General features: G+C 38.3%; 1 protein-coding gene and 4 long non-coding RNA genes across 5 annotated transcripts; all 5 read right to left on the reverse strand.

Moving 5' to 3' along the window:
• Positions 1 to 1687: 1687 nt before the first annotated feature.
• On the reverse strand, positions 1688 to 3852 carry LOC114460403 (uncharacterized). The gene is made up of 3 exons (XR_003673612.1): positions 3751 to 3852; positions 1873 to 1980; positions 1688 to 1775 (listed from the first exon to the last, which is right to left on the reverse strand). It is a non-coding gene; the product is annotated as an uncharacterized LOC114460403 (long non-coding RNA).
• A 157-nt stretch (positions 3853 to 4009) lies between these two features.
• LOC114460392 (uncharacterized) lies at positions 4010 to 7530 on the reverse strand. The gene is made up of 4 exons (XR_003673602.1): positions 7420 to 7530; positions 4623 to 4768; positions 4253 to 4321; positions 4010 to 4147 (listed from the first exon to the last, which is right to left on the reverse strand). It is a non-coding gene; the product is annotated as an uncharacterized LOC114460392 (long non-coding RNA).
• Positions 7531 to 10652: 3122 nt separating this feature from the next.
• On the reverse strand, positions 10653 to 14054 carry LOC114460381 (transcription factor 7-like 1-A). Its single transcript, XM_028442336.1, has 6 exons — positions 13961 to 14054; positions 13526 to 13671; positions 13156 to 13224; positions 12653 to 13051; positions 10785 to 10892; positions 10653 to 10688 (listed from the first exon to the last, which is right to left on the reverse strand). Exons 2-6 carry the CDS (start codon positions 13664 to 13666, stop codon positions 10653 to 10655), a joined length of 753 nt encoding a protein of 250 aa, XP_028298137.1. The 5' UTR covers positions 13667 to 13671; positions 13961 to 14054.
• A 3189-nt stretch (positions 14055 to 17243) lies between these two features.
• Positions 17244 to 20861, reverse strand: LOC114460400 (uncharacterized). Its single transcript, XR_003673609.1, has 3 exons — positions 20566 to 20861; positions 17360 to 17467; positions 17244 to 17263 (listed from the first exon to the last, which is right to left on the reverse strand). It is a non-coding gene; the product is annotated as an uncharacterized LOC114460400 (long non-coding RNA).
• Positions 20862 to 20887: 26 nt separating this feature from the next.
• On the reverse strand, positions 20888 to 21977 carry LOC114460395 (uncharacterized). The gene is made up of 4 exons (XR_003673605.1): positions 21872 to 21977; positions 21437 to 21582; positions 21068 to 21136; positions 20888 to 20963 (listed from the first exon to the last, which is right to left on the reverse strand). It is a non-coding gene; the product is annotated as an uncharacterized LOC114460395 (long non-coding RNA).
• Positions 21978 to 24116: the final 2139 nt, after the last annotated feature.

Here is a 24116-nt window from a genome sequence, read left to right on the forward strand (position 1 = left end):
CTTTAATCAGAGCTGTTTCTGTGCTGTGACAGAACCAAAGCCTGACAGAAATGTATCAAAGACTCTGTTGAAAGTTAATAACTTAGTTGGTTGAAGACCAGCTTCTCAATGATCTTGGCCATGAAAGGAAGGTTGGTGATTAGTCTTTTCCAGTATAGAAATAGCAGTTAATTATCTGACACAAATCAGTCACAATTGACTTTAAAACAGGTTTAAACAGTTTCTTCTATATTGTATGTTTCTATTACAACAGAAGTTCTAGACTTGTGATCAGGGGCCTCATTTATAAACGCTGCGTACGTACAAAAGAAAGCATACGCCACATATAAACAAAGTTTGGGATTTATAAAAAAAACCTGATGAGATAATGTGCGCACCTCCACGGCTGCTCTGACCTTGCCGTACGCACAAAATCATGAGAAACGGGAAACTCTGATGCCAACAGGAGAAGAAGGAAATTAAAGACAGCTCTGTGAAATTCATAGAATTTGTGTGAAATAATCAAACGCATTGAACATTTCACAACACATTATTTGAAGAATGCATTTGCAAAGACGGAGGAGGAAAAAATTATACTGACACCCCAGGGAGTGAGTGACGTGCGCGCGCCTACAAATACAGTTTTATATCATTATTATTATTATTAATAATAATAATAATAATAATAATAATAATAATAATAATAATAATAATAATAATCACATGATCATTGCGCAAAACTACCGATCAATTGGCTGCAACACCTGTAGCTGTTATAAAAAGGAACACACTCTAATGCGTAAAGATGCACAGTGGTTTATCTGGCACAGAGACCGGCGAGCACTGTAGGCAGGACCCCCGTGAGGACAAGGTGCTGCGGGAGGGACGACAAGGCTGCAGAGGGAGGAAGATGATCGAGTTGCTGCAGAGTTTAATCCCACATTTTCCCACATGATCCACATTTTCTCCTCCGCTTTTATGACAATCGTTTATTTTTCACTTGTCACAGTCTGATGAGGCAATATGATCTGCCTTTGTTTTTTTTCATTTGTATTGTTCACTGTGTCACCAAATTACACTTTCCTGCGTGTGTCCACCTCAACAATTAATACCTCCACCTCACATTGAGTGAAATTTGTTTTATTTGCTCGTTTTCCCCCTCGGTCCGCCATGAAATTTGTATTAATCAATATTCATTCAGGGAATTCACCTGACCTTTTATGGGCACCAAATAGGCGGTGCAAGGTGTTTCTTCACGTGCGCCAACCTTCGAGTTGATTGTGATTTTATAAATGGAAACAGGCGTACCTAGGCACACTTTTTTAAATGAGGCCCCAGGACCCAAAAATTTGGTCACAGTCCCATTTTCAGTGGGATGTAGACAAGAAAAAACTAAAACCTTTTGGTATTATTGTAACTTCTCTCTTTCCATATCTCACTGCAGAAATTTAATTTTAAAAACTAATAATAAATTGGAATGGATTTTTACATACTACGTTTATCTTTTACTCTTTAAATTGCATATTTTCATTTATTTGTAATTTGGTTTGAAAAATGTTTCCTGTAGACTGTTATAACAGTGTGACTATTCCATATGTTCAGTTTTCTATTATCTCACATAAAAACTGTTCCACATGTTTATTAATTTAATAGAAAAGAGAAGAGGAAGGAACAGATTCCAGAGGAAGTCCAGCTTGTTCTTGCTCTGGTGCTGCTGATGTGTGTGTGTAGCGGCGTTGATTCGTTGGTTTGATACTGAGTTAGTTGGCTTCATCTCTTCGTTTCCTCTTGTTTCTCTAAAATAAACCACATGAACCTTTCAGTCAGCTGAAAAAAACACTTTCACCGTCACCTTTAAGTTGCTGTGTCAACATGTCAGCAGAGTAGACTTACATAGTTGATTTTGTTAGTCCAGCCAGGGTTCTTCAACAAATGGATGAAAGCATGCAGTGTGGCCTCAGCATTATATAAACCTTTTAACTCTGGTGACAATGCTCTCCACTGTAGATGGACAACAAGAAAAGTGTCAGTCGCACACACCAAAGACAAAAGTTTAAATATCATAAATCGTTCCTTGAGGAACAAACGTTAACACTTTACTTAAAGTTTTATACATAAGGCTGACATTACGCTGTCATTATTAGTCATTAGCATGAATAAGGTGTCATGAAGGCTGTCATTAAGTGTTGTTTTGCTAAATTATGACATAGCACCTTTGAAGATATGTTGGCATTCTCTGGGTTAAGTGGAGGAATCTAGTGGGATTAGGTGGGGTTAGGGGTTAGGGCACAGTTCACCAAGGGCACCAAGTAGCCTTTATGGACCATATGAGGGGCCACCAGGAGCTCTAGTCACTAGCTACACGGGATAAAGTTTTAGTATTAATCTGCGTATGATTGAGAGGGAGATTTTTGCCCATGTTGTTGTTGATGTAATTGTGTTTGTTGATGAATTCAATTGATTTTACTGATAATTTAAAATTATGTTCTTATAGATTTTAAGCTGTTGAATGTTTTCTGTTGCGCTTTTTGATCATGTAAAGCACATTGAGTTGCCTTGTGTATGAAATGCGCTATACAAATACATTTGCCTTGCCTTGCTATCTCTTGGTTGGGGGTGGACACAGCTAACAACCCAATTCGATGAAGAAAACACTGTTACTATAAGCACAGGGTAACAAAATGCTGGAGCATAATGTCTATTTTCAGAGTCGCATTAGTCAGCACACAAAAAAAAAAAAACATGTCACATTTCCTCACTCCCTTCTGTATTTCTCCCACATCATTAATTTATCATTAATTTATTTTACTTTTCTCTGTTTCTCTAAACGGCTCTGAGCGCTGACGGATGAGACGGAGCGGAGTCACCTCTGTGCTTATGTCGAGCATTAGCGCAGGTTGTGGCATCGTGTGATTATGGGTTATTTTGAATGATCATTAATGACTTTTCTGCTGGGAATGTTTTAGGATTTCCTTTGGAAACATAGGAAGAGAAACCAAATATAGGACGTGACGGTGTGACTGTAGTAAAAGGGCCAGAGCCACATTGTCACAGCATTGGAGTCTGACGTATTCTGTCCAATCGGACACCAACCGTTTCGCCTGCGTGACGTAGTTCAGAAAGTTGGTGCGCTTGGGAAATAGAATGTGTGAAAGCCGGAGCAAATTAAAATGCAAAAAATGTTGCAGATTCACCTCCTGAATCGCACAGAGTCCACCGGACTATATGTGTGAAAGCACCCCTAATTACTATTTAAAAGTAACTTGCACAACACTGGGTATGTTATATATATTATGATATGAATAAAATATATATATTGTTTAAACGCAAAGTGGATTTTTACAAATTGTCATGTTTTATGACGAGCTAAAAGTTGTTTGTCGTAAAATAGCAACATGGGGATTTTCTAGAAACGTGGAAAATTAAACGATTTGAATAAATTAGGAGAAATAAAGTGTTGCATGTTGAAACTTAAACATTTCTGACCTTTTAAAGTGCCTGCTATTATCTTACCCTGTAATTAAAGTGAAACTGCGAAAATGTAATATTTAAGAAGCTCTTTTCGAACTGGTAGCCTTTGGACTAAGCATACCTATGAAGTAGCTCAGTTTTAGAAAGGTTGGTGACCCCTGGGTTAGGGGTTAGGGTAAACAAACAACACTTAATGACAGCCTTTAATGAGACCGTATCCATGCTAATGACAGGTGTCAATGTCATAATAATGTCAGCTTTTATGTATAAACTTCAAGTGTACTGAACAAACTAATTTACCCGTTCACCGAGGTGTTTGTTCACCACAGCGCTCGTCCTCACGCCCAGCTCTGCCTCCGCAGCTGCCCTGTTCTGTTTCAGGAAGAGCATGAAGGCGTTGGGGGCTTTTTAATGTATGGCTCCTTTGTCACGATCACCTCATTACTGGGTGGGGGGTAAAGGTGGGAGCTCAACATGGTGTACCACAGCTGGAATGGAAGGGATGGTTGAGGGGCCAGGATTTTGTTGGGGGTAATAATCCGCTTTCTGCAAGACGGTTGTTGACTGTATGGTCCTCAATGTTTGGTGCCCCATGCCTGACATCATTAAATACCGTAGGGCCACTTTTACAGTGGCCCCCGTACTGGCCCCCATGCTGTTGGGCTCTGTACCTGTGCTCATCATAAGGAACCTGTTCCTGAAAAGCAGAAACATCCATATTTTAAGAAGAATCAATAACACATCAACATTAAGTAGATAATTTTACAAAAAAAACGGGAAGGGGACGTGTCCAGGTTCTTACCGGCTGAACATACTCCGGCTTTTTCCAGGCACACATCTGCTCATCAACAAACACAACATCCTCCAGACTCTGAGGGAGGAAAGCAGATGACATCATGTATTAGTAACAGGGTAAAATAATGTAAGCATTTCGATCAGTGATATTTACAAGCACTTTAAATGAGTCATGCAGAGAACCACAATAATAATATACATAACGATCTCATCAAGGATGGCATCAATCATGCAAAGTTAGAGAAAGAACAACTGAACCAAAGCTTTGTCTTTAAGGATAATGTTTCTATGAATAACTGCAATAATACTTCAACCAGTTGAAATTCACTGATACAATTATTATATATGAATATAGAGAATCATTTGCTATGACTCACTTCAGTTGAAGTTGGCTGTTGAACAGCAGGATGAGATGGAAATGGGGGGTTTGTGACATCCTGGAGCCCCTCCTCTGAACCCTGATGATGGAGACGCTTAAAATGCTTTCCTTTCCACTTCAAGAAGATTATTTTCTTCATAATGTCTAACATTGACAAATAGAAACATTAATGCACACGAACTGTGATCTATTGCAGTGTAATAATTCACAGACTATCCAAAGCTCAATAATAACATGGCTCACTGTAAAACAGCTGCTAACAGTTTACCACACTACATGCTAATCACTGCAGATATGAAAGACGTCTTATTTATATCACTGTTACATTGCATTTCTCTGTATTGATAATTTCTAAGATGTTTATCTCGAAACCAAAACACCCAGGTCACTGTCACATTAAGTTTGGAAACATGATCACTTTAAAAACACTTACTTTGAGTTGATTTAGAAAGTGTTTGAACTTTTGCTGATGATACTTGAGAAAACCCCAACGTATTTTAAAGAGCGATGGAGACTTCTGAGGAGACTCCCTTGTTGATTAAAGCTCAAAAACTGAAGATAGAAGTTGTTCTATGCTGGAGATCAAAGTCAGCTGCACATCAAAGGTTGATATGGAACACCAAAATTTGGAACACTTGGTTTCTATGGCAACAAAAACCACAAGTGCCTTAACTTCTTTCTTCATTAAAACCCCTGTATTATTTGCAGAGGTTGTTGTATGGTGTGTATTAATCATTCATTCACTTCTGCAAAAAGAAATGCTTATTTAACCATTATAGCTAATCACCTGTTCTGCATTGTCACACCTGTTTACTGCATTTTGTAAGGTCACAGCTGCAAAGTAGATGTTTTGAGTGATAACAAAGAAATACCACTTGTTTTCCACAGAAGGTGCTAAAGCTAACACCCCGAGGTGTGAGGAGTCACACTTCTAGAAGTCACACTTTACTCTAACAGGAGGCCAACGCCTTGTTATGTATCAAGTGTTAACCACAGACATCAACAATAACCAGTGTGGAAACCACCTTTTGTGAATATCTGTTATGCCATCTGGGCCTTGACCTATGTATGAACTTTTGTCTTATTTTGCTATCTGCTTAGGTGGTCGGAACATGAATAATGACATAATATCACGCCATGCTTAGGGCTATATAAACCACTGTGTTACTGTGTTCAGGGTCTTCTCTTAAACGGACATTCTAGTTGTCCATGAAGATCCCCTTCTTTCTCTATCGGCTGATAGTTTAAGACTTTGATACTTTGAAACTTTATTTGATTGAGTTTTGATTTTTGTAAACCTATAATAAACATTCACTAACTATTAGAAGCCTACTTGATTAAATTAACCGCCTGACAAACACCCACATCTGAGACAGCGCCTGACTGGAGGACACACTTCTAGGCCTTTGGTAAGTGAGCCTGCCCTTGGTATTCTCTTAAAAGGGGTACCCAGGGTGAGCTAGCTCATGCTGTTGTGAAAAAGAGTTGTTTCCAGCTTCGACCCATATTGGATGGGTCCTAATATCAATCCCATAAAACTATAGTGAGACTTCTCAACTTCCAATAGGAGGAAGTACATTTAGTCCTTTTCTTTATTAGACAACAATAATAGAGAATAGGCAGCCAGCTTCGGAGACAAGGTAGAGGGGGAATTCTTGTTTGAGTAAGACAGTTTTAGAACCATTGCCGCTATAAAGTCCCGCGGGAAAAAGACATGGCGCCCAACGTGGGGCTTGACTAAGTAAACTTTTTAATCCGGGAAAAGGAAAACGAGTACCGAGTCTAATTAAAGAACTTACGAAGTGCCCCTAAAAAGAGATATAGGAAGAGAATCTCATTGCCCTACCACACTGCTTGGTGGGAAGAGAGTGAATAGATTGGCTATCACTCTATGAGGAATAAAAGATAACTCAGTACGAAAGTAGTGGTGAAGCCTCAAACTCTTTAGTATTTGTCACTCTGTCAGGCCTGATCACCCTGAATAGAGTGAGCAAAGAAAAAGAGAGAGAGGTCAGAAGTGTGCGGTCTGACACTTTGCTCACGAAATTGGAAAGGTGTCTTTTATTAAAAGAATCAGGTTAAGGTAAGCCTATTCAACGCGCGTGAAAATAAGAGGGGAAGAAAGCTATTGGAGCTCCCCTCTCAAGGAGATACCTCAGTCTCCACTTACGAGAATACAGTGACACGAACGTAAGACAAAACAATGGCGGAGGAAATACAGTTACCTCCCCATTTTACTCCTGCTCGAAGAATGTCGACAGGAGGAATGTCAGTAGGCTCCACCGGTACTAGGGTACCTAGCAGAGAGATTGAGGCCGTGGAATTCGATGAAGTGATTACAACAGTGAGAGCAAACCTGGGAGACACAGTGGTGGCAGAAATATCAGGGCCTAAATGTACTATCTTAAATCCAAGAAACCCCCGTGGGGGTGATGGTGGTGGAGTAGCACGATGGGTGGCAACGCGATGGCCTAAGTCAGTCAATAAGGACAAAAACATGAGGGATATCAGAACGGGAAAATATCCTAGGAGGACGGCAAACGAAGTGAGGATAGAAAAAGAAGAAATAAAGAATGATGGGATGGTATCAATAGTTAATGGATATTATTCCCGTTTCTACAATAAAGAACCAATATTGAGTTGGGATGAGTTAGAGGAAACTCTGGCAGCTGTCTTTAACGCGGTAGAAACAAGGACAATAGTGACCACCACGTGGGGGGACGGATTGTTCGGATATACTGACAATATGGCTAGATTAATGATATATCAAGCATGATCACTTTAAAAGCACTTACTTTGAGTTGATTTTAAAAGTGTTTGAACTTTTGCTGATGATACTTGAAAAAACCCCAACGTATTTTAAAGAGTGATGGAGACTTCTGAGGAGACTTCCTTGTTGATTAAAGCTCAAAAACTGAAGATAGAAATTGTTCTATGCTGGAGATCAAAGTCAGCTGCACATCAAAGGTTGATATGGAACACCAAAATTTGGAACACTTGGTTTCTATGGCAACAAAAACCACAAGTGCCTTAACTTCTTTCTTCATTAAAACCCCTGTATTATTGCAGAGGTGGACTTTGCCAACAGGCAACTAGGCAGCTGCCTGGTGCCCCGCCCTCAGGGGGGCCCCCAACGGCTGACAAACTTTACTCAACAGTAATGTTTTAAAACGAAGCAATTGCAGTGACCTACCTTTTTAACTCTATTTTTTTTCTCTTGGTCTGCCTTAATCCTTCCTTAATATATACATTAAAATTAAATAAAAAACCAACCCATGCAATTCTGGTGAACAATGTTATGTCTTTAGAAATACAAAAACAAATTGAATTGTCAGTGATTAATAAATAATGACACATATCTAAGACACATATATATTAACAGTCCATATATATTATGAGATTCAAAATCAAAAATACACTGTAGACTGCCAGTTTACCTCTTTAGCACTGTGGGTTATGAGGTTTTCAGAAGGCAGTGGGTGATGACAAAAAAGGTGGCGTAGAAGAAATCTTCAGGACAACTGAATTGTCATTTATTGTACAATCAAAGTCCTAAAACAGGATATCAAAAGAGACACCTGCTGAGAGTCTGCTGCCAAATTCTTGCAGCTCTGAAGCCCTTTTGATCAAGCAAGTGCCTATATACTTCAAGGATATGTCATCCAACGTGTGGTATTCATTCTAATATTAGCTCATACACTGGCAAAAAAGGTCATGCGGTCTGTGCAATAGGTTTGAGAAAAATAACCTCTCAATCATTCTAAATGAGGGTCCCTCTTTGCTTGGAACATTTGGTCTAAAACGTAAGATATTCTTCAACCATTATTGATATAACACACTGGGTTTCATTCCATGAAATCTCATAGTACACTTTACACAAGTTATTTACGATGAAGACATACGTATATTTGAAACAGTGAACCTTAGTTCAAAACAGTATAAACCTTTAATATTGAAATGTTAAACTTTAATACACATCAGTTATTCGGGTGAGATTTGAATTGTCGACCCTCCTATTACAAGCCCAGCGTCCTTAATCAATAGCATTAGGCCACCACTCCACCTTTAGACCTCCACTTCACATAGTTTCCAATGCTTACAAAATAACTTCTCTCCTCAGAATAGGACTTAAACCATTGCGGTACTTTTCCATTTAGTCCAACTCACGCTTGGAATCTGTGCTAAATAAAAATGCGGTTCACAGTGTCAAATGCAGCACTAAGATCCAATGAATTGAGAACAGAAACTCTTCCTGAATCAGTGTTCAACTTTATGTGATTGATCACTTTAATCAGAGCTGTTTCTGTGCTGTGACAGAACCAAAGCCTGACAGAAATGTATCAAAGACTCTGTTGAAAGTTAATAACTTAGTTGGTTGAAGACCAGCTTCTCAATGATCTTGGCCATGAAAGGAAGGTTGGTGATTAGTCTTTTCCAGTATAGAAATAGCAGTTAATTATCTGACACAAATCAGTCACAATTGACTTTAAAACAGGTTTAAACAGTTTCTTCTATATTGTATGTTTCTATTACAACAGAAGTTCTAGACTTGTGATCAGGGGCCTCATTTATAAACGCTGCGTACGTACAAAAGAAAGCATACGCCACATTTAAACAAAGTTTGGGATTTATAAAAAAAAACCTGATGAGATAATGTGCGCACCTCCACGGCTGCTCTGACCTTGCCGTATGCACAAAATCATGAGAAACGGGAAACTCTGATGCCAACAGGAGAAGAAGGAAATTAAAGACAGCTCTGTGAAATTCAAAGAATTTGTGTGAAATAATCAAACGCATTGAACATTTCACAACACATTATTTGAAGAATGCATTTGCAAAGACGGAGGAGGAAAAAATTATACTGACACCCCAGGGAGTGAGTGACGTGCGCGCGCCTACAAATACAGTTTTGTATCATTATTATTATTATTATTAATAATAATAATAATAATAATAATAATAATAATAATAATAATAATAATAATCACATGATCATTGCGCAAAACTACCGATCAATTGGCTGCAACACCTGTAGCTGTTATAAAAAGGAACACACTCTAATGCGTAAAGATGCACAGTGGTTTATCTGGCACAGAGACCGGCGAGCACTGTAGGCAGGACCCCCCGTGAGGACAAGGTGCTGCGGGAGGGACGACAAGGCTGCAGAGGGAGGAAGACGATCGAGTTGCTGCAGAGTTTAATCCCACATTTTCCCACATGATCCACATTTTCTCCTCCGCTTTTATGACAATCGTTTATTTTTCACCTGTCACAGTCTGATGAGGCAATATGATCTGCCTTTCTTTTTTTTCATTTGTATTGTTCACTGTGTCACCAAATTACACTTTCCTGCGTGTGTCCACCTCAACAATTAATACCTCCACCTCACATTGAGTGAAATTTGTTTTATTTGCTCGTTTTCCCCCTCGGTCCGCCATGAAATTTGTATTAATGAATATTCATTCAGGGAATTCACCTGACCTTTTATGGGCACCAAATAGGCGGTGCAAGGTGTTTCTTCACGTGCGCCAACCTTCGAGTTGATTGTGATTTAGAAATGGAAACAGGCGTACCTAGGCACACTTTTTTAAATGAGGCCCCAGGACCCAAAAATTTGGTCACAGTCCCATTTTCAGTGGGATGTAGACAAGAAAAAAACTAAAAACCTTTTGGTATTATTGTAACTTCTCTCTTTCCATATCTCACTGCAGAAATTTAATTTTAAAAACTAATAATAAATTGGAATGGATTTTTACATACTACGTTTATCTTTTACTCTTTAAATTGCATATTTTCATTTATTTGTAATTTGGTTTGAAAAATGTTTCCTGTAGACTGTTATAACAGTGTGACTATTCCATATGTTCAGTTTTCTATTATCTCACATAAAAACTGTTCCACATGTTTATTAATTTAATAGAAAAGAGAAGAGGAAGGAACAGATTCCAGAGGAAGTCCAGCTTGTTCTTGCTCTTGGTGCTGCTGATGTGTGTGTGTAGCGGCGTTGATTCGTTGGTTTGATACTGAGTTAGTTGGCTTCATCTCTTCGTTTCCTCTTGTTTCTCTAAAATAAACCACATGAACCTTTCAGTCAGCTGAAAAAACACTTTCACCGTCACCTTTAAGTTGCTGTGTCAACATGTCAGCAGAGTAGACTTACATAGTTGATTTTGTTAGTCCAGCCAGGGTTCTCCGACAAATGGATGAAAGCATGCAGTGTGGCCTCAGCATTATATAAACCTTTTAACTCTGGTGACAATGCTCTCCACTGTAGATGGACAACAAGAAAAGTGTCAGTCGCACACACCAAAGACAAAAGTTTAAATATCACAGATCGTTCCTGGAGGAACAAACGTTAACACTTTACTTAAAGTTTTATACATAAGGCTGACATTACGCTGTCATTATTAGTCATTAGCATGAATAAGGTGTCATGAAGGCTGTCATTAAGTGTTGTTTTGCTAAATTATGACATAGCACCTTTGAAGATATGTTGGCATTCTCTGGGTTAAGTGGAGGAATCTAGTGGGATTAGGTGGGGTTAGGGGTTAGGGCACAGTTCACCAAGGGCACCAAGTAGCCTTTATGGACCATATGAGGGGCCACCAGGAGCTCTAGTCACTAGCTACACGGGATAAAGTTTTAGTATTAATCTGCGTATGATTGAGAGGGAGATTTTTGGCCATGTTGTTGTTGATGTAATGTGTTTGTTGATGAATTGAATTGATTTTACTGATAATTTTAAATTATGTTCTAATAGATTTTAAGCTGTTGAATGTTTTCTGTTGCACTTTTTGATCATGTAAAGCACATTGAGTTGCCTTGTGTATGAAATGCGCTATACAAATACATTTGCCTTGCCTTGCTATCTCTTGGTTGGGGTTGGACACAGCTAACAACCCAATTCGATGAAGAAAACACTGTTACTATAAGCACAGGGTAAACAAAATGCTGGAGCATAATGTCTTTTTTCAGAGTCGCATTAGTCAGCACACAAAAAAAAAAAAACACGTCACATTTCCTCACTCCCTTCTGTATTTCTCCCACATCATTAATTTATCATTAATTTATTTTACTTTTTCTGTTTCTCTGAGCGCTGACGGATGAGACGGAGCGGAGTCACCTCTGTGTTTATGTCGAGCATTAGCGCAGGTTGTGGCATCGTGTGATTATGGGTTATTTTGAATGATCATTAATGACTTTTCTGCTGGGAATGTTTTAGGATTTCCTTTGGAAAACATAGGAAGAGAAACCAAATATAGGACGTGACGGTGTGACTGTAGTAAAAGGGCAGCGCCACATTGTCACAGCATTGGAGTCTGAAGTATTCTGTCCAATCGGACACAAACCGTTTCGCCTGCGTGACGTAGTTCAGAAAGTTTGGTGCGCTTGGCAAATAGAATGTGTGAAAGCCGGAGCAAATTAAAATGCAAAAAATGTTGCAGATTCACCTCCTGAATCACACAGAGTCCACCGGACTATATGTGTGAAAGCACCCTAATTACTATTTAAAAGTAACTTGCACAACACTGGGTATGTTATATATAATATGATATGAATAAAATATATATATTGTTTAAACGCAAAGTGGATTTTTACAAATTTGTCATGTTTTATGATGAGCTAAAAGTTGTTTGTCGTAAAATAGCAACATGGGGATTTTCTAGGAAACGTGGAAAATTAAACGATTGAATAAATTAGGAGAAATAAAGTGTTGCATGTTGAAACTTAAACATTTCTGACCTTTTAAAGTGCCTGCTATTATCTTACCCTGTAATTAAAGTGAAACTGCGAAAATGTAATATTTAAGAAGCTCTTTTCGAACTGGTAGCGCTTTGGACTACGCATACCTATGAAGTAGCTCAGTTTTAGAAAGGTTGGTGACCCCTGGGTTAGGGGTTAGGGTAACAAACAACACTTAATGACAGCCTTAATGAGACCGTATCCATGCTAATGACAGGTGTCATGTCATAATAATGTCAGCTTTTATGTATAAAACTTCAAGTGTTACTGAACAAACTAATTTACCCGTTCACCGAGGTGTTTGTTCACCACAGCGCTCGTCCTCACGCCCAGCTCTGCCTCCGCAGCTGCCCTGTTCTGTTTCAGGAAGAGCATGAAGGCGTTGGGGGGTTTTTTAATGTATGGCTCCTTTGTCACGATCACCTCATTTCTGGGTGGGGGGGTAAAGGTTGGGAGCTCAACATGGTGTACCACAGCTGGAATGGAAGGGATGGTTGAGGGGCCAGGATTTTGTTGGGGGTAATAATCCGCTTTCTGCAAGACGGTGTTGACTTTATGGTCCTCAATGTTTGGGGCCCCATGCCTGACATCATTAAATACTTTAGGGCCACTTTTACAGTGGCCCCCGTACTGGCCCCTATGCTGTTGGGCTCTGTACCTGTGCTCATCATAAGGAACCTGTTCCTGAAAAGCAGAACATCCATATTTTAAGAAGAATCAATAACACATCAACATTAAGTAGATAATTTTACAAAAAAAACGGGAAGGGGGCGTGTCCAGGTTCTTACCGGCTGAACATACTCCGGCTTTTTCCAGGCACACATCTGCTCATCAACAAACACAACATCCTCCAGACTCTGAGGGAGGAAAGCAGATGACATCATGTATTAGTAACAGGGTAAAATAATGTAAGCATTTCGATCAGTGATATTTACAAGCACTTTAAATGAGTCATGCAGAGAACCACAATAATAATATACATAACAATCTCATCAAGGATGGCATCAATCGTGCAAAGTTAGAGAAAGAACAACTGAACCAAAACTTTGTCTTTAAGGATAATGTTTCTATGAATAACTGCAATAATACTTCAACCAGTTGAAATTCACTGATACAATTATTATATATGAATATAGAGAATCATTTGTTATGACTCACTTCAGTTGAAGTTAGCTGTTGAACAGCAGGATGAGATGGAAATGGGGGGTTTGTGACATCCTGGAGCCCCTCCTCTGAACCCTGATGATGGAGACGCTTAAAATGCTTTCCTTTCCACTTCAAGATGATTATTTTCTTCATAATGTCTAACATTGACAAATAGAAACATTAATGCACACGAACTGTGATCTATTGCAGTGTAATAATTCACAGACTATCCAAAGCTCAATAATAACATGGCTCACTGTAAAACAGCTGCTAACAGTTTACCACACTACATGCTAATAACTGCAGATATGAAAGACGTCTTATTTATGTCACTGTTACATTGCATTTCTCTGTATTGATAATTTCTAAGATGTTTATCTCGAAACCATAACACCCAGGTCACTGTCACATTAAGTTTGGAAACATGATCACTTTAAAAGCACTTACTTTGAGTTGATTTAAAAAGTGTTTGAACTTTTGCTGATGATACTTGAAAAAAACCCAATGTATTTTAAAGAGCGATGGAGACTTCTGAGGAGACTCCCTTGTTGATTAAAGCTCAAAAACTGAAGATAGAAGTTGTTCTATTCTGGAGATCAAAGTCAGCTGCACATCAAAGGTTGATATGGAACACTGAAATTTGGAACACTTGGTTTCTATGGCAACAAAAACCGCAAGTGCCTTAACTTCTTTTTTTATTAAAACCCCTGTATTATTTGCAGAGGTGGACTTTGCCAACAGGCAAACTAGGCAGCTTCCTGGGGCCCCGCCCTCAGGGGGGCCCCCAACGGCTGACAAACTTTACTCAACAGTAATGTTTTAAAACGAAGCAATTGCAGTGACCTACCTCTTTAACTCTATTTTTTTTCTCTTGGTCTGCCTTAATCCTTCCTTAATATATACATTAAAATTAAAATAAAAAACCAACCCATGCAATTCTGGTGAACAATGTTATGTCTTTAGAAATACAAAGACAAATTGAATTGTCAGTGATTAATAAATAATGACACATATCTAAGACACATATATATTAACAGTCCATATATATTATGAGATTCAAAATCAAAAATACACTGTAGACTGCCAGTTTACCTCTTTAGCACTGTGGGTTATGAGGTTTTCAGAAGGCAGTGGGTGATGACAAAAAAGGTGGCGTAGAAGAAATCTTCAGGACAACTGAATTGTCATTTATTGTACAATCAAAGTCCTAAAACAGGATATCAAAAGAGACACCTGCTGAGAGTCTGCTGCCAAATTCTTGCAGCTCTGAAGCCCTTTTGATCAAGCAAGTGCCTATATACTTCAAGGATATGTCATCCAACGTGTGGTATTCATTCTAACATTAGCTCATACACTGGCAAAAAAGGTCATGCGGTCTGTGCAATAGGTTTGAGAAAAATAACCTATCAATCATTCTAAATGAGGGTCCCTCTTTGCTTGGAACATTTGGTCTAAAACGTAAGATATTCTTCAACCATTATTGATATAACACACTGGGTTTCATTCCATGAAATCTCATAGTACACTTTACACAAGTTATTTACGATGAAGACATACGTATATTTGAAACAGTGAACCTTAGTTCAAAACAGTATAAACCTTTAATATTGAAATGTTAAACTTTAATACACATCCGTTATTCGGGTGAGATTTGAATTGTCGACCCTCCTATTACAAGCCCAGCGTCCTTAATCAATAGCATTAGGCCACCACTCCACCTTTAGACCTCCACTTCACATAGTTTCCAATGCTTACAAAATAACTTCTCTCCTCAGAATAGGACTTAAACCATTGCGGTACTTTTCCATTTAGTCCAACTCACGCTTGGAATCTGTGCTAAATAAAAATGCGGTTCACAGTGTCAAATGCAGCACTAAGATCCAATGAAATGAGAACAGAAACTCTTCCTGAATCAGTGTTCAACTTTATGTGATTGATCACTTTAATCAGAGCTGTTTCTGTGCTGTGACAGAACCAAAGCCTGACAGAAATGTATCAAAGACTCTGTTGAAAGTTAATAACTTAGTTGGTTGAAGACCAGCTTCTCAATGATCTTGGCCATGAAAGGAAGGTTGGTGATTAGTCTTTTCCAGTATAGAAATAGCAGTTAATTATCTGACACAAATCAGTCACAATTGACTTTAAAACAGGTTTAAACAGTTTCTTCTATATTGTATGTTTCTATTACAACAGAAGTTCTAGACTTGTGATCAGGGCCTCATTTATAAACGCTGCGTACGTACAAAAGAAAGCATACGCCACATATAAACAAAGTTTGGGATTTATAAAAAAAACCTGATGAGATAATGTGCGCACCTCCACGGCTGCTCTGACCTTGCCGTACGCACAAAATCATGAGAAACGGGAAACTCTGATGCCAACAGGAGAAGAAGGAAATTAAAGACAGCTCTGTGAAATTCAAAGAATTTGTGTGAAATAATCAAACGCATTGAACATTTCACAACACATTATTTGAAGAATGCATTTGCAAAGACGGAGGAGGAAAAAATTATACTGACACCCCAGGGAGTGAGTGACGTGCGCGCGCCTACAAATACAGTTTTATATCATTATTATTAGTATTATTATTAATAATAATGATAATAATAATAATTAAAATAATAATAATAATAATAATAATAATAATAATAATAATAATAATAATAATCACATGATCATTGCGCAAAACTACCGATCAATTGGCTGCAACACCTGTAGCTGTTATAAAAAGGAACACACTCTAATGCGTAAAGATGCACAGTGGTTTATCTGGCACAGAGACCGGCGAGCACTGTAGGCAGGACCCCCCGTGAGGACAAGGTGCTGCGGGAGGGACGACAAGGCTGCAGAGGGAGGAAGATGATCGAGTTGCTGCAGAGTTTAATCCCACATTTTCCCACATGATCCACATTTTCTCCTCCGCTTTTATGACAATCGTTTATTTTTCACCTGTCACAGTCTGATGAGGCAATATGATCTGCCTTTCTTTTTTTTCATTTGTATTGTTCACTGTGTCACCAAATTACACTCTCCTGCGTGTGTCCACCTCAACAATAATACCTCCACCTCACATTGAGTGAAATTTGTTTTATTTGCTCGTTTTCCTCCTCGGTCCGCCATGAAATTTGTATTAATGAATATTCATTCAGGGAATTCACCTGACCTTTTATGGGCACCAAATAGGCGGTGCAAGGTGTTTCTTCACGTGCGCCAACCTTCGAGTTGATTGTGATTTAGAAATGGAAACAGGCGTACCTAGGCACACTTTTTTAAATGAGGCCCCAGGACCCAAAAAATTTGGTCACAGTCCCATTTTCAGTGGGATGTAGACAAGAAAAAAACTAAAAACCTTTTTGGTATTATTGTAACTTCTCTCTTTCCATATCTCACTGCAGAAATTTAATTTTAAAAACTAATAATAAATTGGAATGGATTTTTACATACTACGTTTATCTTTTACTCTTTAAATTGCATATTTTCATTTATTTGTAATTTGGTTTGAAAAATGTTTCCTGTAGACTGTTTATAACAGTGTGACTATTCCTTATGTTCAGTTTTCTATTATCTCACATAAAAAACTGTTCCACATGTTTATTAATTTAATAGAAAAGAGAAGAGGAAGGAACAGATTCCAGAGGAAGTCCAGCTTGTTCTTGCTCTTGGTGCTGCTGATGTGTGTGTGTAGCGGCGTTGGTTCGTTGGTTTGATACTGAGTTAGTTGGCGTCATCTCTTCGTTTCCTCTTGTTTCTCTAAAATAAACCACATGAACCTTTCAGTCAGCTGAAAAAACACTTTCACCGTCACCTTTAAGTTGCTGTGTCAACATGTCAGCAGAGTAGACTTACATAGTTGATTTTGTTAGTCCAGCCAGGGTTCTCCGACAAATGGATGAAAGCATGCAGTGTGGCCTCAGCATTATATAAACCTTTTAACTCTGGTGACAATGCTCTCCACTGTAGATGGACAACAAGAAAAGTGTCAGTCGCACACACCAAAGACAAAAGTTTAAATATCACAGATCGTTCCTGGAGGAACAAACGTTAACACTTTACTTAAAGTTTTATACATAAGGCTGACATTACGCTGTCATTATTAGTCATTAGCATGAATAAGGTGTCATGAAGGCTGTCATTAAGTGTTGTTTTGCTAAATTATGACATAGCACCTTTGAAGATATGTTGGCATTCTCTGGGTTAAGTGGAGGAATCTAGTGGGATTAGGTGGGGTTAGGGGTTAGGGCACAGTTCACCAAGGGCACCAAGTAGCCTTTATGGACCATATGAGGGGCCACCAGGAGCTCTAGTCACTAGCTACACGGGATAAAGTTTTAGTATTAATCTGCGTATGATTGAGAGGGAGATTTTTGGCCATGTTGTTGTTGATGTAATGTGTTTGTTGATGAATTGAATTGATTTTACTGATAATTTTAAATTATGTTCTTATAGATTTTAAGCTGTTGAATGTTTTCTGTTGCGCTTTTTGATCATGTAAAGCACATTGAGTTGCCTTGTGTATGAAATGCGCTATACAAATACATTTGCCTTGCCTTGCTATCTCTTGGTTGGGGTTGGACACAGCTAACAACCCAATTCGATGAAGAAAACACTGTTACTATAAGCACAGGGTAAACAAAATGCTGGAGCATAATGTGTACATATGATGCCCCCTTAACATTTCTGACTGCCCCCTCATATATGCCTGCCTACAACTGACCCTGATGACAAGAATGGGTAGATGGACAGGTAGATAGGGTAGCTTTGATGAATGGGGAGAATAGAATGATGGATAGATGGTTGGATGACTTGAATGGATTGACAGATGAATGGATAGAAGAATGAATGCCTGGATAAATCGATTAATGAATGTTCAGGAGCTAAAGTTGGATACATTATGTCTGGAGTTATGTTGCATCTTATTACATTTGCACTAAAAAGAGTGTATGCATTTTGCAGAGAAATTGATTCATTTTTATGGAGATTTATTATTTATTTTTTTTTACCTGTTTATGTTTTGATTCTTTAGTTATACTCTATATTGTACTTTTCAGTTAGATTGAAAGTACCTCATATTGTTACACAGTTCTACTTTGAGGAAGTAAGAAAAATTATGTTCAGGATATCTAACAATTGTCTGAACTTTTTTTGTTGTTTTATTTGCACTACAAATAATGTATATATGTGTTATAGATTTTAGTGCTCAACAAGTATAAATAATTTTTGCCCAGTTGTGGCCTGTTGAGGGACAATAAATATCAAAGTTCCAAAAGATCTATTGTGTTATTTGTATCAATCCACTATATAAACATAATTTCTACATAAATGCATTTGATTGGATGCTAGTTTCACTTTGTCTTACAGCAACATTAAAATACTTTAGATTTGTGTACATTGTTTCTGTTAGTAATGTTTTGTATTGAGTGTCCATTTCATCATAATATTCAGATTTATCATAAATAATTGAACTTGCACATGTATTTGGATTTCCTTTAAAGAGGGATGGAGGTGGGGTCACATTTGAGCATTAAAATTTTACTTCAAATCAATGCAATAGTAACTTTCTGAAGTAGCTAGTTACTTTTATATTGTGTAACTGAGTAACTAGTAACTGTTTACTAAGGGTGCTTTCACACGCCTCTTTGCTCTGCATCATGCTTCGCTTCCTTGGATACTCCTGTCTTTTTGCGATATGTGAAATCTCAGCAAACAAGGAACTCTGGTCCTCTGAAAAATGTAGGTCTCGGTTCGGCTCAAGCAAAGCATGATGCGATCTTTAACCATGTGAGAAAACAACCAGGACCAAACATAGGACTTTACATTGAAGCGCAATTGTAACGGAGCAACTCCATCAGTGACAACAGCAGCCACTGTGCTGCTGCGTGCCTCCCGTCACATTAACTGACACGAGCACGCATTCACAACCCAGCGCTCCAGCAGCACATATCCATCCATCCATCCATCCATCCATCTATCTATATGTCTATTTTCAGAGTCGCATTAGTCAGCACACACAAAAAAAAAAAACACGTCACATTTCCTCACTGCCTTCTGTATTTCTCAAACATCATTAATTTATCATTAATTTATTTTACTTAAATCTGTTTCTCTAAACGGCTCTGAGCACTGACGGATGAGACGGAGCGGAGTCACCTCTGTGTTTATGTAGAGCATTAGCGCAGGTTGTGGCATCGTGTGATTATGGGTTATTTTGAATGATCATTAATGACTTTTCTGCTGGGAATGTTTTAGGATTTCCTTTGGAAAACATAGGAAGAGAAACCAAATATAGGACGTGACGGTGTGACTGTAGTAAAAGGGCAGTGCCACATTGTCACAGCATTGGAGGCTGAAGTATTCTGTCCAATCGGACACCAACCGTTTCGCCTGCGTGACGTAGTTCAGAAAGTTTGGTGCGCTTGGCAAATAAAATGTGTGAAAGCCGGAGCAAATTAAAATGCAAAAAATGTTGCAGATTCACCTCCTGAATCACACAGAGTCCACCGGACTGTATGTGTGAAAGCATCCCAATTACTATTTAAAAGTAACTTGCACAACACTGGGTATGTTATATATAATATGATATGAATAAAATATATATATTGTTTAAACGCAAAGTGGATTTTTACAAATTTGTCATGTTTTATGATGAGCTAAAAGTTGTTTGTCGTAAAATAGCAACATGGGGATTTTCTAGGAAACGTGGAAAATTAAACGATTGAATAAATTAGGAGAAATAAAGTGTTGCATGTTGAAACTTAAACATTTCTTACCTTTTAAAGTGCCTGCTATTATCTTACCCTGTAATTAAAGTGAAACTGCGAAAATGTAATATTTAAGAAGCTCTTTTCGAACTGGTAGCACTTTGGACTACGCATACCTATGAAGTAGCTCAGTTTTAGAAAGGTTGGTGACCCCTGGGTTAGGGGTTAGGGTAACAAACAACACTTAATGACAGCCTTAATGAGACCGTATCCATGCTAATGACAGGTGTCATGTCATAATAATGTCAGCTTTTATGTATAAAACTTCAAGTGTTACTGAACAAACTAATTTACCCGTTCACCGAGGTGTTTGTTCACCACAGCGCTCGTCCTCACGCCCAGCTCTGCCTCCGCAGCTGCCCTGTTCTGTTTCAGGAAGAGCATGAAGGCGTTGGGGGGTTTTTTAATGTATGGCTCCTTTGTCACGATCACCTCATTTCTGGGTGGGGGGGTAAAGGTTGGGAGCTCAACATGGTGTACCACAGCTGGAATGGAAGGGATGGTTGAGGGGCCAGGATTTTGTTGGGGGTAATAATCCGCTTTCTGCAAGACGGTGTTGACTTTATGGTCCTCAATGTTTGGGGCCCCATGCCTGACATCATTAATACTTTAGGGCCACTTTTACAGTGGCCCCCGTACTGGCCCCTATGCTGTTGGGCTCTGTACCTGTGCTCATCATAAGGAACCTGTTCCTGAAAAGCAGAACATCCATATTTTAAGAAGAATCAATAACACATCAACATTAAGTAGATAATTTTACAAAAAAAACGGGAAGGGGGCGTGTCCAGGTTCTTACCGGCTGAACATACTCCGGCTTTTTCCAGGCACACATCTGCTCATCAACAAACACAACATCCTCCAGACTCTGAGGGAGGAAAGCAGATGACATCATGTATTAGTAACAGGGTAAAATAATGTAAGCATTTCGATCAGTGATATTTACAAGCACTTTAATGAGTCATGCAGAGAACCACAATAATAATATACATAACGATCTCATCAAGGATGGCATCAATCATGCAAAGTTAGAGAAAGAACAACTGAACCAAAGCTTTGTCTTTAAGGATAATGTTTCTATGAATAACTGCAATAATACTTCAACCAGTTGAAATTCACTGATACAATTATTATATATGAATATAGAGAATCATTTGCTATGACTCACTTCAGTTGAAGTTGGCTGTTGAACAGCAGGATGAGATGGAAATGGGGGGTTTGTGACATCCTGGAGCCCCTCCTCTGAACCCTGATGATGGAGACGCTTAAAATGCTTTCCTTTCCACTTCAAGAAGATTATTTTCTTCATAATGTCTAACATTGACAAATAGAAACATTAATGCACACGAACTGTGATCTATTGCAGTGTAATAATTCACAGACTATCCAAAGCTCAATAATAACATGGCTCACTGTAAAACAGCTGCTAACAGTTTACCACACTACATGCTAATAACTGCAGATATGAAAGACGTCTTATTTATGTCACTGTTACATTGCATTTCTCTGTATTGATAATTTCTAAGATGTTTATCTCGAAACCATAACACCCAGGTCACTGTCACATTAAGTTTGGAAACATGATCACTTTAAAAGCACTTACTTTGAGTTGATTTAAAAAGTGTTTGAACTTTTGCTGATGATACTTGAAAAAATCCCAATGTATTTTAAAGAGCGATGGAGACTTCTGAGGAGACTTCCTTGTTGATTAAAGCTCAAAAACTGAAGATAGAAGTTGTTCTATGCTGGAGATCAAAGTCAGCTGCACATCAAAGGTTGATATGGAACACTGAAATTTGGAACACTTGGTTTCTATGGCAACAAAAACCGCAAGTGCCTTAACTTCTTTTTTTATTAAAACCCCTGTATTATTTGCAGAAGTGGACTTTGCCAACAGGCAAACTAGGCAGCTTCCTGGGGCTCCGCCCTCAGGGGTGCCCCCAACGGCTGACAAACTTTACTCAACAGTAATGTTTTAAAACGAAGCAATTGCAGTGACCTACCTCTTAACTCTATTTGTTTTCTCTTGGTCTGCCTTAATCCTTCCTTAATATATACATTAAAATTAAAATAAAAAACCAACCCATGCAATTCTGGTGAACAATGTTATGTCTTTAGAAATACAAAGACAAATTGAATTGTCAGTGATTAATAAATAATGACACATATCTAAGACACATATATATTAACAGTCCATATATATTATGAGATTCAAAATCAAAAATACACTGTAGACTGCCAGTTTACCTCTTTAGCACTGTGGGTTATGAGGTTTTCAGAAGGCAGTGGGTGATGACAAAAAAAGGTGGCGTAGAAGAAATCTTCAGGACAACTGAATTGTCATTTATTGTACAATCAAAGTCCTAAAACAGGATATCAAAAGAGACACCTGCTGAGAGTCTGCTGCCAAATTCTTGCAGCTCTGAAGCCCTTTTGATCAAGCAAGTGCCTATATACTTCAAGGATATTTCATCCAACGTGTGGTATTCATTCTAACATTAGCTCATACACTGGCAAAAAAGGTCATGCGGTCTGTGCAATAGGTTTGAGAAAAATAACCTATCAATCATTCTAAATGAGGGTCCCTCTTTGCTTGGAACATTTGGTCTAAAACGTAAGATATTCTTCAACCATTATTGATATAACACACTGGGTTTCATTCCATGAAATCTCATAGTACACTTTACACAAGTTATTTACGATGAAGACATACGTATATTTGAAACAGTGAACCTTAGTTCAAAACAGTATAAACCTTTAATATTGAAATGTTAAACTTTAATACACATCAGTTATTCGGGTGAGATTTGAATTGTCGACCCTCCTATTACAAGCCCAGCGTCCTTAACCAATAGCATTAGGCCACCACTCCACCTTTAGACCTCCACTTCACATAGTTTCCAATGCTTACAAAATAACTTCTCTCCTCAGAATAGGACTTAAACCATTGCGGTACTTTTCCATTTAGTCCAACCCACGCTTGGAATCTGTGCTAAATAAAAATGCGGTTCACAGTGTCAAATGCAGCACTAAGATCCAATGAAATGAGAACAGAAACTCTTCCTGAATCAGTGTTCAACTTTATGTGATTGATCACTTTAATCAGAGCTGTTTCTGTGCTGTGACAGAACCAAAGCCTGACAGAAATGTATCAAAGACTCTGTTGAAAGTTAATAACTTAGTTGGTTGAAGACCAGCTTCTCAATGATCTTGGCCATGAAAGGAAGGTTGGTGATTAGTCTTTTCCAGTATAGAAATAGCAGTTAATTATCTGACACAAATCAGTCACAATTGACTTTAAAACAGGTTTAAACAGTTTTCTTCTATATTGTAGTTTCTATTACAACAGAAGTTCTAGACTTGTGATCAGGGGCCTCATTTATAAACGCTGCGTACGTACAAAAGAAAGCATACGCCACATATAAACAAAGTTTGGGATTTATAAAAAAAACCTGATGAGATAATGTGCGCACCTCCACGGCTGCTCTGACCTTGCCGTACGCACAAAATCATGAGAAACGGGAAACTCTGATGCCAACAGGAGAAGAAGGAAATTAAAGAACAGCTCTGTGAAATTCATAGAATTTGTGTGAAATAATCAAACGCATTGAACATTTCACAACACATTATTTGAAGAATGCATTTGCAAAGACGGAGGAGGAAAAAATTATACTGACACCCCAGGGAGTGAGTGACGTGCGCGCGCCTACAAATACAGTTTTATATCATTATTATTATTATTAATAATAATAATAATAATAATAATAATAATAATAATAATAATAATCACATGATCATTGCGCAAAACTACCGATCAATTGGCTGCAACACCTGTAGCTGTTATAAAA

Source organism: Gouania willdenowi, unplaced genomic scaffold (genome assembly GCF_900634775.1).
Source record: "Gouania willdenowi unplaced genomic scaffold, fGouWil2.1 scaffold_434_arrow_ctg1, whole genome shotgun sequence".
Classification (NCBI taxonomy): Eukaryota; Metazoa; Chordata; class Actinopteri; order Blenniiformes; family Gobiesocidae; genus Gouania; species Gouania willdenowi.